The 15,686-nt window shown below is 34.8% G+C and overlaps 1 protein-coding gene across 2 annotated transcripts in view; it reads right to left on the reverse strand.

The window, feature by feature from the left end:
* Nucleotides 1-15,686, reverse strand: part of LOC143240702 (caskin-2-like) — a 232,415-nt gene that overhangs the window by 73,833 nt on the left and 142,896 nt on the right. For both annotated transcript variants that reach the window (XM_076483592.1, XM_076483593.1), the window contains exon 8: nt 12,237-12,345. In XM_076483592.1, coding sequence (XP_076339707.1) covers nt 12,237-12,345 — 109 coding nt within the window. The remainder of the gene's footprint in view (nt 1-12,236; nt 12,346-15,686) is intronic.

The following is a 15,686-nucleotide window of genomic DNA, read 5'->3' on the forward strand; positions in this document are numbered from 1 at the left end:
ACATGTGAAACATTATATATTAATCATAAGTAAAGAAACAACGACATGTGAAACATTATATATTAATCATAAGTAAAGAAACAACGACATGTGAAACATTATATATTAATCATAAGTAAAGAAACAACGACATGTGAAACATTATATATTAATCATAAGTAAAGAAGCAACGACATGTGAAACATTATATATTAATCATAAGTAAAGAAACAACGACATGTGAAACATTATATATTAATCATACGTAAAGAAACAACATGTGAAACATTATATATTAATCATAAGTAAAGAAACAACGACATGTGAAACATTATATATTAATCATAAGTAAAGAAGCAACGACATGTGAAACATTATATATTAATCATAAGTAAAGAAACAACGACATGTGAAACATTATATATTAATCATAAGTAAAGAAACAACGACATGTGAAACATTATATATTAATCATAAGTAAAGAAACAACAACATGTGAAACATTATATATTAATCATAAGTAAAGAAACAACGACATGTGAAACATTATATATTAATCATAAGTAAAGAAGCAACGACATGTGAAACATTATATATTAATCATAAGTAAAGAAACAACGACATGTGAAACATTATATATTAATCATACGTAAAGAAACAACATGTGAAACATTATATATTAATCATAAGTAAAGAAACAACGACATGTGAAACATTATATATTAATCATAAGTAAAGAAACAACGACATGTGAAACATTATATATTAATCATACGTAAAGAAACAACATGAAACATTATATATTAATCATAAGTAAAGAAACAACGACATGTGAAACATTATATATTAATCATAAGTAAAGAAACAACGACATGTGAAACATTATATATTAATCATAAGTAAAGAAACAACGACATGTGAAACATTATATATTAATCATACGTAAAGAAACAACATGTGAAACATTATATATTAATCATAAGTAAAGAAACAACGACATGTGAAACATTATATATTAATCATAAGTAAAGAAGCAACGACATGTGAAACATTATATATTAATCATAAGTAAAGAAGCAACGACATGTGAAACATTATATGTTAATCATGAGTACATAAGCCGATGTGTATGCTGTATTAACGACAAAGTTGCTAAAGACATCTTCTGCCGTCCCTAATTGTTAACTACTGACCAGAAAGAAAACGGGTAGTCAATAACAATCTAAAATCAACTGTTCACACTTATGGATTTGCTGTCACTCTTATATCGCACCCACAGCCGAAAGTCCGAGGAATATTTTAAGGAAACGAGCGGATTCGGACCCAGTTTGCTAACTGTACTACAGGGTCAACCAAAATAACTAAGCACTGTAAGATCAAACAGTAGTTTGTCAAATATAAAAATATATATATTTATTTATCATTTTGGTAGCTAACAATATTTTTATCTCTCAGAACTGTACTCCAGAATACAAATCTGAGAATACACTTGACGTGAGACCAACAGAAATACTTTCCTTTTTAACATCATATCTTAAAGATTTCGATAAATGCATTTCTTCTTTGCGTGCAACGAACAAGGCAAGGTGCATCTAATACGGTGTGCCCTATTCAACTTCCCCTTCAGACACGCTCTGTCACTTGTAATAAAGAAATAGACGACAAACCGCGGAACTTAGTCGTGCATCGTGCACAAGAATTCTTGGCTCACTGCCAAGAGATGAAACGTGAATCATTGAGACAAAATAACTGAAAAAGACACGCTCATTGACCGAGAGAGCGCATACCAACAGAGCCTAGTAGTGGTCTAATACGACATAATGTGCTGGGTTTGACCAATGAGGCAAACTATGAGAGGACTTTTTAAGTGTCATTACTGTCCAATAAATCAGGTTGAAAGTCCAATCAACCTTCTCTACTTGGTTGGCTTCATGCGTGCAAAAGACAAGTTTCGTAATGACCACAGTTTTTGATCACTGCGGGGTACCTGACTGTCGTATATTTCTCGCTAAGAGCCTTTCATTTAACAACCGATTGATAACAGTGACTAATCCAATCAGTTCTGATAGTTTGACGACTAAAAGAAAAGTGCCTTAGACGCAGGAACTTAACAAATGAAAACAAACAAAATGTTAATCGACTTATTTCTGTAAGTTTACACAAAATCACAATTATATTTACATTATAAGCCATTTTTTTAGGTTATGGCCTAGGAATACTTGCTGATTATCTTTACCGGATGTACAACCTACGCTTCAAACCAAATATCTCAAACTAATTCGTCCATAACACCCTTTTCCAATCATCAACAGTCCAGTTTCTGTAATTTATAACAAATTTCAATGTTTTAACAATACATATAGTTCGAAGTTGTTGTTTTTTTTTGTTTTGTTTTTTTTAACTGCTACACGATCAAATATTCTGTTCTCGTTGAATCTTCTCCATACTGTAAATCTGGACACTTTTCTGTCATTTGTCACATGGTTGTTTACCTCCTGCTTGAGATCAGTGGCAGTCTTCCTTCTGTCCTGAAGGCTTCATAAACAAAGATATTTAATGTCACTATCACAGACTTTAGGTGTTCTACCTCTTCCGTTCTTTCATATTTTCAAATTCATCTGTATCGGTCTCACAATCTAGGGTGTATTTGACAGAGTTTGAAAAGCATTTGAAGTTTGTAGTAATTTGTCGGAGAGCCCAACTAGCATCACGTAAAGCTTTTATACGAAGACTTTGCGCTACCGACAATTCTCCACGTTTTTGAGGCTGTGCATGACAACAAAACTTAATATATAGTGTTAAACACTGTTTTCATCAATATTTTTTTGTTGAGTACTATTAAGTCGATTTCTTCTACCATATACCGATACCATATGCTAGCTTCTTTCTATATAGGTTACACGTTACATGAATTACCATGACAGTTATTTCAGACCTTAAATTTGATCAGTATACTCATTCAAGTAGAGCCATTATGATATCGTTTTGGTAAATCTATATGAGAATTCTGAAGAATGGTACGTAGCTCATTTAGTTGTCAACAGGGATCAGCTAAACATTAGCATGATGTTCAAGTTTACATTCTATAATAGCATAGAAACGATAGCCGCATAAGATGGATACAATTACAAAATATTATTGTACCCTAACACTGTTCCACACTACACTATTGTGCTCTAACACTGTTCCACACTACACTATTGTGCCCTAACACTGTTCCACACTACATTATTGTGCCCTAACACTGTTCCACACTACACAATTGTGCCCTAACACTGTTCCACACAACACTATTGTGCACTAACACTGTTCCACACAACACTACTGTACTCTAACACTGTTCCACACTTCAATATTGTGCCCTAACACTGTTCCACACTGCACTATTGTGCACTAACACTGTTACACACTACAATATTGTGCCCTAACACTGTTCCACACTACACTACGTCCTTTTAGATATCTTCCACTCTACCAGTAAATAACGTAATAAATGTTTCTAACTACTACGTATATTATACCGAAAAAGTACAATTAATCAGGAAATAAGTAGAATTTAATACATACTTAGTATTTAATGAACATCATGGCTGAGTGGAAGAATTTAATACATACTTAGTATTTAATGAACATCATGGCTGAGTGGAAGAATTTAATACATACTTAGTATTTAATGAACATCATGGCTGAGTGGAAGAATTTAATACATACTTCACCTTCAAGTGGGATTTACCGTCAAGGTGTAATGCACTCGCGACTGAAAAGGTATGTTCGGTAATCGGATTCGAACTCATGATCCACGGAATGCGAAGCAAGCGCCCCTAGCATGTACTGATGATAAGATCTCTGGAAAATTTGGAAATTAGCGTTGTAAGCTAATGAGTCGTTTCTAGTTCGTTCTCCAACTAGCTTCATCTACACAAAAGGCTATCTGTGCTTTGCCTTTAAAAAGGAATCGAACCTCAGAATTTAGCCTTGTAAGTCCAGGCACTTAGTGCCGAACCACCGGAAAACTTAGATAAAGAGGAAAGAAATGGCACCTTAAACGTTAAGCTTTTGGCCGGTGAGTTTGAATCAACTCCACATTATAGTGTGCCTAATGTGAACAGTGTGTGCCAGTTTTCAGAGCAAAGGGTTCAAGGTTCGAAACGAGATGTCTCTGAACACACTTAGTACTTTCAGATTAGAGCGTGTTATAAAAGTGACAGTCAATCCCATTATTCATTTCAAAGGGTCGATAAAACTCTTGTGGTGACAAGTGCCGAACGGAAATATCTTAGCCCTAGGAGTGGCTGATGTGGTTGCTTAGCCCCAAAGCCCCCGAGTTTGAAAATTCCGGTTTATTTTAACCGTGTTGAAGAAAAAGTAAGTGATTATCCAACTGTCAGAATATAGTGTTTGTCGTTTATAACTGGTTAACACCAGATCTTTCTCAGCATCATTATGTTCTAAATAGTCCCTGAGAATATTGTTCAGAAAGATACAATCTTCATCTGAACGTTTCTGGAGAATCAATTGTCCACTGTAAATTACATGGTCGTTACAGTGTCGGACAATAAATAATAGACCCCCGGTAGGACAGAAGTAATTATAAGGAGTTACAACGCTAAAATTCGGGAATCGATTCCTCCCGATAGTCAGAGAGAATAGCTCAGAGTGACTTTAAGGGAAAGAATAATGGAAAATTAATAAAGTTTAGAAATAAAGGGAACTCAATAACAAGTTTACACCTTGCATTACTCGGTGTTTAAAGTCATGGGTTCGAACCCTGTCACCGAACATAATCGCCCTTTCAGCCGTGGGTTTGTTTAATGTGACAGTTAATTCCACTTTTCGTTGGTATATAAGTATCCCAAGAGTTGGCGGTAGGCGGTGTTAACTAGCTGACTTCCCTCTGGTCTATCACTGCTGAAATAGGGGTAGCTAGCGCAGATAGCCGTTCAGAAACTTTTTGAGAAACTTACAAAATCAAAACAAACAACTTGTCACACCCATGTTTTCATTTTCTAACCTCATATTGCCACTATCGAGACTTATGTTAAAACATATTTTCGGTGTGAACTAACTTACGCAGTGGAAATAAGCTTGACCCAGTTAATAAACCATAACAGTCAAAAGTAGTTGTTTTTCTGTCCATGTTCTAAAATATACCATGTTAGAACACATGGCAAAATTTTGTTTACAGAATTGTACCGACTTCTGTATGGGAATTCATTGAACAAACAACGATAACATGGTTCAGATCTCGTTTTGTTTCACGGCAACAATATTTATAGGCTACACTTTCCGTTACTTTAGAGTAACAGGAAATGTCACAATATCCCAGCAGAGTCGCGAGAAACTCATTTTCATATTCTTGATGTCCAGTATCATTTATCTTGATTACGTTCTGCATCATACAAAGTAATTTTCATTAACAGTAATAACGCTTTAATGTGAATAAGGTATGTCTCACGGGAATTTCTGTAGGTATGCCTTCACTTAAATTTATGGTATTACATGTTTCTATTTCCCTACCTAATGCCTATCTGTCTATCTATTGATAAACATGGAAGTATAAACACTGAGTATGAAGCATTATAGGAAGGATGACACAATCACAGTAATACTTATGCAGCCTTTACTTTCTGGACAGCCACTCATCTAGTGCTAAATATTCAGTTCTAAGAATATAGTTTCCTGATACACTGTTAACTCTACAATACGTTAGAACTCATATTGGATTTCCTTCCTCTGAAGTCTCGTCCACGATTTCTAAAAAAAGAATCCATAATGTCATTCTGCGTCATTGTAGGTAGACACATACTGTGAAGATGTCTTGACAGTTATAGATTTCCCACCAATAGATGGCGTAAAGGGGTGAATCACTTAAATGTCAGACCCCGTACCAAAATAAGGTTTATGGGGAAAGTTTCATTAAACCTACTGGCTAAATACAAACCTTGATTTCTGTTTGGTCTAAACATCTTTAGAAACATAATGTGATTTTGCCACATAGCAACTGATGTTAAACAAACAAACCCTAGAGGGACCATCTCATAATGAAATGATTTCCCGTGGCTACTGGTTCATTGCTGATTATTTTAGATATTCTGATTTCTATATTTCTCAAGACCCACAAATCAAATACGATCATTTTTCACAAACTTTTCCTTCTACTCTTTTCCCATAGATGTTCACCCGTCCCTCCACTAGGAAAACACCAGTCATGTTTACGATGTTCAATACCACCAGTCACGTTTACGATGTTCAATGCCACCAGTCATGTTTACGATGTTCAATACCACCAGTTCTTTACCACGGACATACTTATTTTCATACTGTCATACCTCAAAAAATGATTGAGTTACGATGAATCACTTTTTTAAATCTACAGGTAACACCTATAATAACCCAACATGGCCTGGTGGTTAAGGGGCTTGACTCGTAATCTAATGGTTCAAATCCCCGTCACACCAAACATGCTCGCCCCTTTAGCGGTAGGGGCGTTATAACTTTACGGGCAATCCCACTATTCGCTGGTAAAAAAGTAGCCCAAGAATTGGCGGTGGATGGTGATGACTAGCTGCCTTCGCTCCAGTCTTACATTGCTAAATTAGGGACGGCTAGCGCAGATGGTCCTCGTGTAGCTTTGCGTAAAATCCAAAACAAACCACACCACCTATAATACTGTATCCTAGTTTACATAACCATTCTTAAATTTTAATGCGTTCAGTTTCAACAAAAAATTCCATTTTTTATCCCTCACGCTAAAGGAGTTGCTATGGTAACAGATATTATTTCAAATTCTTCCAAAAGTGTGTGAAGATTGGACATAAAATTGTTTCTTCTTTGCCTTTTGTTTATTTTAAAGGATTTCCACCATCGAACCTGACACCGTTTCGCTGGCAATATCTAAATCGATCAGAAAATATTGAAGACTTCGCTACTGACCAGAAAACACACGCTGATATCTTCTTGTGCTTTATATACAGGGCTTCTACTGATAAGGTGTTTTATTGTATCACTAGGAAACAGTCCTCAGATTTAGTCAAATACAGAAAGCAAATAACTTTACATCTGGATCAAAAGGTAATGGAAATCCACTAGGACTAACGAAAATCGTTTTCCAAAGAATTCTTCATTTCCAATGTTACTGAGGAGTTGAGCTGTTAATCGTTTTAACTGCTAGTTCCCCATAAGAAAGATTTTTCACCTGCAAGCAGAATGACACCAAACCCAGAGTACAATATTTAGCTTCAGAATTAAACAGCCTCAAAGTGTTTATGAAGGAGTACAAATATTGGTGACTTAATAACTTTTTACACTGTGCTCTTTCCTGCATCGAAAAACCACACAACAAACATTTATATACAATATAGAGATAGTTGAGCTGGTAAAGCTAAAAACCATAGAACACTGCTGCTTTTCTTTTGGGATTCTTTATTCACAACAGAATCGAATATTTGTTTTATTTCAACATAAAGACACGTGTTATCAAGTGCTGACATCATTGACGTTCCTTTACAAGGCGTCAAGTTTCTCAACGTTTGGTCACGTTGGCTGTAAACTATTTATATAGTATACCACTTCTCTCAGACTTCTACGTGAGGTGGGGGGTGCCTTATCATCCTTCCCATATACAGTACTTACAAGTTAATCTCGCTTCTCCGTTATCCCCTATAAAAGAAGATGGAAAGACCAGCAAAAATCCTGTATAATAAGGATCAGGAACGTGCCTGCGTAAGGCAAATCGATGAAGACAAAACTCTGTTTCAGCAAGAAGTTGACTTATCAGAACCTACCGTGCCGTAAAGGGATTTTGGTTCTTTTTAAAAATAATTCTTTCAATAAGTAGCCTCGTTTGTTGTTTTCAAACACAAGTATTTAACCAAGCAGTTTTGGCGGGTTAGTCTAATGTAAGAATGTCTATCCCAGCAAAATCGAATGTTCTAAAACAGCTTAATCAAATATTTAGTGGTATCATCGTAGGTAGAAGTAATGCGTTTAATGATATTCATCTGGAATCCAGAACCCAATTCCTTTCTGACAAACGTGGAACAAACAGCGTGATAGAAACTGGAACCAAGACTGGATGAGATTTCCCGGGTGTTTTTAAATCATAAATAATAAAGAGGAACGAAAAGAAAATGTTTAGCGTTCATTTATATATCTTCTTTTTCCTCATTAATTTTGACTGATTATTCATTCACTTATGAAATAAACTAGGGAGAGGTGATAGTGGTCATAATGAACCTGTTTTTTTAAGTATTGTGTAAAGTTTTCCTAGAAGAACTAAGTATCCATACGATACCAAACTTCAGTTCTGTGTACTTATTCTGTCTATAAAACTGAGTTAAGCCTGACTTTCATTGGAAATTCACAATAATTAAAAATTAAACAAGCTATTTCAAGTGATAATAGTTTGTACCATAACGACAGCTTTTGGGATTAACTTCTCATGCGAACGATCACTTTTTATATTATCTATTCGACAGAGTTACTGAACGTTAGTAAATGGTAGTTTGAAAAGAGTCAATTGATTACTAAACTCGCGAAAAGCTTTCTGCACCAACACCATAAAGTTCTTCAAAACATTCCCTAGACAGATCCATTATATTATATATATCCATTATATTAACAACGCCTTGCAGTATAATCTTCTCTGTGTAAACCTTCTATTAGATCCTTATTTATTCTTTTGGTAAAGTACAATGGATGTGCCCAAATGTCTCGCAATTGATTTTTGAGTCGAACGGTTCTCTTTCGTGATGATAGCCTTTCCATTTTCCGATATATTACACTAATATTCAAATCGATATATAAGATACCTTCTTCAACCCATTTCATCGTTGTTGTAAGTTTAAAGGTTGATGAGTCGAACAGTAAAATCTAGCTTTTCTCTCACAAGTTTAAAAATTTACTATTTCATCAAATAATTCTAAATATTTTTCTATACAATTAGCTGGAAGTCAACGGTTTAAGAGATGATTCCAACTTCCCTTTAACATTTTAAAGTCAGAGCTTAATTATTCAAGGAAAAATACTTCATTCTCTTTCACACTAAACAATCCGTTATGCTTGACTATACAATCTTCTTTGTAGCTTATTTTTAACATATCAACACGTAACCAGTCCAAATACACCACAATGTGGCTAGTTTGTATCATCATCAGTTAATTCCGTGTACATCAACAACTGGTCAGCCTGAACCATCATCAGTTAATCCCGTGTACATCAACAACTGGTCAGCCTGAATCATCATCAGTTAATTCCGTGTACATCAACAACTGGTCAGCCTGAACCATCATCAGTTAATCCCGTGTACATCAACAACTAGTTAGTCTGAATCATCATCAGTTAATTCCGTGTGCATAAACAACTGGTCAGCCTGAACCATCATCAGTTAATCCCGTGTACATCAACAACTGGTCAGCCTGAATCATCATCAGTTAATTCCGTGTACATCAACAACTGGTCAGCCTGAACTATCATCAGTTAATTCCGTGTTCATCAACAACTGGTCAGCCTGAACCATCATCAGATAATCCCGTGTACATCAACAACTGGTCAGTCTGAATTATCATCAGTTAATCCCGTGTACATCAACAACTGGTCAGCCTAAATAATCATCAGCTAATCCCGTGTACATCAACAACTGGCTAGTCTCAATCACCATCAGTTAATCTCGTCTATATATGAACAACTGGTCGGTCTAATATGTTACATCTGGTCCAACTGCCCACATCACCAGTAAGTTACTCTGTGTATTCACCACTACTTCGTGTTCTCCTCCTTTCACTATCTTTAATAAGACAACACTCGTTGTTGCCTCGTGAGGAAGTGATTTATACACAAAAATCAAAAATATTTTCATTATCCTGAGATACAATTCCGGAAAACATGTATCATTGTAAAGGGAAAGGTGTAAGTCTCACAACAAATTATTTTTATAGTAAAAAAAAAAAAAAAAAAAAGGTCTTCTCTAGGTTGCTATTGTAACTAGAAATATAGACGAGTATTTTTAATTCGTGTTCATATTATACCCTGTACTGCCAGTAGCTGTCAGTTTCACCTAATCATCTGCACTACCACACAAGGAGACCATTAGAGTGTTTTATTTTAAAATACTGTTATAGTAAGTTGAAACCCCGAGTAATCGTGTTTTTTGTAAACAGACTTGAAAGCAACCATAAGTGTAGCTCCACCATATTATTATACATTTTTCCAATTCTTAAACTCCCGAAGAGCTCAAACCGTGAACATGGTTCTACCAACCCCATCTGAACACAACCTAATACGCACTTAGTAATCATATATAATGGTAATAGAAAGAAGATCATGGTTTACATAGTTTCGAGGCCTAGAAAGACCTAGTTATTAGGGCGCTCGACGCGCAATCTGAGGATTGCGGGTTCGAATCCCCGTCATCGAACATGTTCGCCCTTTCAGCCGTAAGAACATAATAATAGGAGAGTCAATCCCACTATTTGTTGGTAGGAGAATAGCACAAGAGTTGGCGGTGGGTGATGTTGACAAGCTGCCTTTCCTCTAGTCTATCGCTGCTAAATTAGGGACGGCTTGAGAAAATAGTCCTACTGTTACTTCAGAATTTCGCGAAAAGCAAACATCGTTTCGAGACTAAACCAACAGGAAAGTAGGGAAGTAAGAAATCCAAATGTAGCTGACCCTCCCAGGTCATATAGTGACTAAACAACGAATAAATGAAACAACTACCATGTAGAGTACGTCGTCAATATTATTTTATACTAACCGATTACCCGTGGTCTAGTGTATTAGATCCGCGTGTGACGTATTCATGATGTCATATCTTCACCCTGAGAATAGAGAAAAATAAAATTCTCCGTGACGGGAAACAGAAAAAAAACAATGGGAAACTCATAACCGCTATAGCAAATCTATGTGTACATAAGATAAATATTTCGCGAAGTTGAAGGTTGCACATCGTGTAATAAAAATGTTTTTCCAGCATCATATAAGCAATAGTTCCATTATAGTATGATAATAATGCATGTAAGCAACCTGTCTTAGTAGCACATTTCTGTCTTTATACAGACGGGAAAATAAAAATACCTCTGATGTGTTTTTGGGTTTAAAAAGTTCCTGTACACTACGCCAAACTAACAGACAAAAACAAACATCTACTACTTGTAAATTAGGCAAACACAGATATCTGTTATCTATATACTCGAATGCTACAAAAATCGAAGTCCACATCTAAGAACTGTACAAAATTTAAACAAATAAAACAATTGCTGTTTAGCTTTGTCCATATTTAACAGCTGTTTAGCTTTGTCCAGAAGCAATTAACTGTTTAAGTTTGTCCGTAATTAACATCTGTTTAGCCTTGCCCATCAGTAATAGCTGTTTATCTGTAAGTAATAGCTGTTTAGTTTTGTCTGTAAGCAATAGTTGCTTAGCGCCGTCCATAAGTAATTTACAAAACCAACATTGAACATACAACCCCACTTTCGCTGCAGCTGGTCGGACACACGGTGACTTGTTCCAGTAGCCATGGTAACGTGAGATGTACACAGGCAGTTAATTAATACAGTTCTTGACCTGACACTGGGAGTAACGGAACAAAATAATTAAACAAAAATAACTGTTGATAAAAACAAAAAGAATAGTGAAATTAAAGGTTGGGTTTTGGCAGTGTTTGGTTTTAAATGTCTCATTTATCGTACACAACTTTGCCATTCACATTTTGGGTTATGATGCATACTACTGGAAATTCCTAAAGTCGTGACCTTTTATATGACCTTGAATGACCACAGTGATATTGTCCCATAAGAGCACTTCATTCCACATCATTAAAATTATTTCTTCATATATCTCTATGTAATAATTATTTACCTATCCATGAATAACTGAAGAACCATGTTCAAAAGTCCGGACTTATTGGGAAAAATACAGAAACGGTTCTTAATTACTAATTATTCAAATTACGAGCCATAAACAAGCCATACACATATCAATTCTTGGTATACTATACCAATTGAGTACTTTTGTTCTTGGAATATGTACAACTCATATTAGAAATGTGTTTGTTACACTTTAACAACAAAATGTATTTTCTCTATGGGTCCAAATTTCTGGGACTTAGAAAGAGAAAAAATGATTAGTTAGGGAAAGATACTGCGACCAAATATCTTATAAGAAACATTTGCGCAGATTTGGTTGTTCAGCATTTTACTTTGTTGCTTATTTTATTTTTCTTATACGATAAACACACAGAAACCGAAACTCAAACCTACCTTTGAGCAGTTGTTTCATTTCCCGGGAATCATGGCAGGTTGAGTCAGAGCACACAATGTCTAGGGCTGTCTGCTCGAATGAGTTTGGTTTGATTACATCAGCCCCGCACTACACCAAGAATAGGACATTTACATTCGTGTGTATCATAGAAAACATAGGGATAATTGCTATTATATATTAATAACTACATCGAACAAGTGTAGACGTGTACATTTTTAACGTAAAATAAGACGTCTCACATCTAAGAAATGCTAATAGAAAAGAACATCTCTAACAAAACAATTAACCGTCCATCACAATAAGGTTAAAAATACAGTGGAACTTTGATATTTGTAAACAAGAAAAAATATATAACACAACGTTCCCTTAAATGATTTTTACAAGTGAGGGATGGGGAGGCTGATTAGATTTCAACTCTCCCAGACAGTTTAGCACAGCACAGATAACGTGCAGCTTTGCACTTAAATAACAAAGATATACATTTATAAAAACACTGGCTATCGCATATCACTATATATTACGAAAGCTTTCCATGAAATAAATAAATATAGAGGTCGTTCCTGTTGATTATAGTTCTTGATAATACATACACTCGCATTACTGGCTATTTCGATTGAAGTTTATTACATGATTTCATTCGAGAAATTTCCATTTCTAAATCGTAAGACACCTCGGGTAATTAAGAGCGGAAGTGAGGTGCTAGAACTTCCTTCTTATTACCACAACACGTCACCATCATATCTGGAAGAGACGCCAAGACTACACACTTTTATAGCTGAGTCATATCAGAGAAATTATTAATGTGGTCAGTAGCGATATATTTATGAAAAAATAATCTCAGCAACACCTGATATGAAAATGATAATAATAACTTGGGTATTGTTATATCTGCACGTGCCCAGAAGAATTTAGGTTTACGCGTCTTTTTCCTACCGCTGCGAGTCTAATTAAACCAGCGTTATTTGTGATTGAAAGAAGATCACCGAATGACTGCTTTGTTTTATTTTATGTGGTTGCAAATCACGAAAAAAATCTATTACAACCTTAATATTTGTAACTGTTAGCAGTGTTAGGAGTTTTTGCGTTATCAAATCACAAGCAACATTTATATATATATATATATGTACATATTCAGTATGTCTTTTAAAACAATGCTTTTGTATATTAATAGATATGACACAACGCTGCTATATATTTAGTCTAAAACAACGCTTTCCTATATCCAATGCCTTTAAGACAACGCTTTTCTATATCTAATGCCTTTAAGACAACGCTTTTGTAAATTTCTGTATCTTTCAAAACAACGCTGCTATATATTCAGTCTCTCTATGACAACGTTCAGTATATTTCCGTATCTTGTAAAGCAATGTTTCTGTATATTAATAGATCTAACACAATGCTGCTATATATTCAGTCTCTCTAAGACAACGCCTTTCTATATTCAGTGTCTTTAAGACAACGCTTTTCTATATTCAGTATATCTAAGACAACGTTCAGTATATTTCTGCATTTTTAAAACAATGCTTTTGTATATTAATAGATCTAACACAACGCTTCTATATATTTAGTCTAAGACAACGCTTTTCTATATTCAATGCTTTTAAGACAACGCTTTTGTATATTAATAGATATAACACAACGCTGCTATATATTCAGTCTCTCTAAGATAACGCTTTTATATATTCAATATCTTTAAGACAACGCTTTTGTATATTCAATATCTTTAAGACAACGCTTTTGTATGTCCAGTATATTTAAGACAACGTTCAGTATATTTCTGCATTTTTAAAACAATGCTTTTGTATATTAATAGATCTAACACAACGCTTCTATATATTTAGTCTAAGACAACGCTTTTCTATATTCAGTGCTTTTAAGACAACGCTTTTGTATATTAATAGATATAACACAACGCTGCTATATATTCAGTCTCTCTAAGATAACGCTTTTCTATATTCAATATCTTTAAGACAACGCTTTTGTATGTCCAGTATATTTAAGACAACGTTCAGTATATTTCTGTATCTTTTAAAACAACGATTTTGTATATTAATAGATCTAACACAACGCTTCTATATATTTAGTCTAAGACAACGCTTTTCTATATTCATTTCTTTAAAACAACGCTGTTAAATATTCAGTATATTTGTTATACTTAAAAAAGTGTGTCAGATATTGTTTTTTTTTTTAAATCAAAGTCACCAATAGCGTTCATTATTCTGGTGTTTATTCACAAAGACACAGCCATCCCCGTAAAAATATCCAATATATTTTCCACAACAAAAATAAACCGTATTTAAATTCTTCTAAAATCGCACAAGAAAGTCCTTATCCGGATCTCGCTACAAACCTCCCATAGCTTGAACGTCACACGATACAGTTCCAATTAGATGAATACGTTATTGTATTATCTGGAGTCCGCAACAGAATATCTCGTTACTGTTGATTCTCTCAAATGTTCATACAGTGGAATAAGTCCCACGGAAATCTGTTATTTAAGCTGATTTCACCATTACAACGATTTTAAAGAATTTTCCTGGTATGAGGCTTTTTGTGAGTATTTTTTAATACCATAAAAAAAAAGGTTTGTTCTCGGTTTGGTTTTTGAATTTCGCGCAAAGCTACACGAGGGCTGTCTGCGCTAGATGTCCCTAATTTTGCAGTGTAAGACTAGTGGGAAGGCAGCTAGTCATCACTACCCACCGCCAACTCTTGGGTTACTCTTTCACGAACGAATAGTGGAATTGACCGCAACATTATAACACCTAAACGGCTGAAAAGACGAGCATGTTTGGTATGGCTGGGATTCAAACCTGCAACCCTCAAAATAAAAATCCTAGGATTCTTTCCATGTAAAAAGAAATTTGAAATTATTGTTCTAGTTGAATCTATAAATGGTAAACCAACAAGGGTAAGTGAGTTTCAATATTCTTTGGGTCAACGGTAAGTCTTCGGATTTACAACGCTAAAATCAGGGTTCAATTCCCACACAGCAGATAGGCTAATATGGTTTTGGTATAAGAAAAACACACTCGTACTTTTAAGCAAAATAAGTATTTTTGATGGTTCTTCTTTACTGAAACAGAGCAGATAGCCCTCGAGTAGCTCTGTGCGAAATAAAACAAAACTTTACTGAAACCAGTTGTCTTTTTGTTCTTTCTCAGCAACAAAACACGTTGCAATTCTCTTTGATCTGTAAAAAAACAAAAAAACTTAGATTTACAGCAGATATCCTTAACAAAATTACTTTCAGCTGACATTACAATTCTTTCGGAAATAAGGTTTCGATCCCTGTGGTAAGAAGAGCGAAAACAGCTCATTGTATAGTTCTGTCATTAACAGCAATCAAATAATCTATGACAGACACTGAAAATTTTTACAACTTCTGATTTATTATTGTCTGTTTAGTCCTCACCATTTTCAATATCTTTATTGCTATTATTATTACT

The sequence above is a fragment of the Tachypleus tridentatus genome, chromosome 13 (assembly GCF_004210375.1).
Source record: "Tachypleus tridentatus isolate NWPU-2018 chromosome 13, ASM421037v1, whole genome shotgun sequence".
Taxonomy (NCBI): domain Eukaryota; kingdom Metazoa; phylum Arthropoda; class Merostomata; order Xiphosura; family Limulidae; genus Tachypleus; species Tachypleus tridentatus.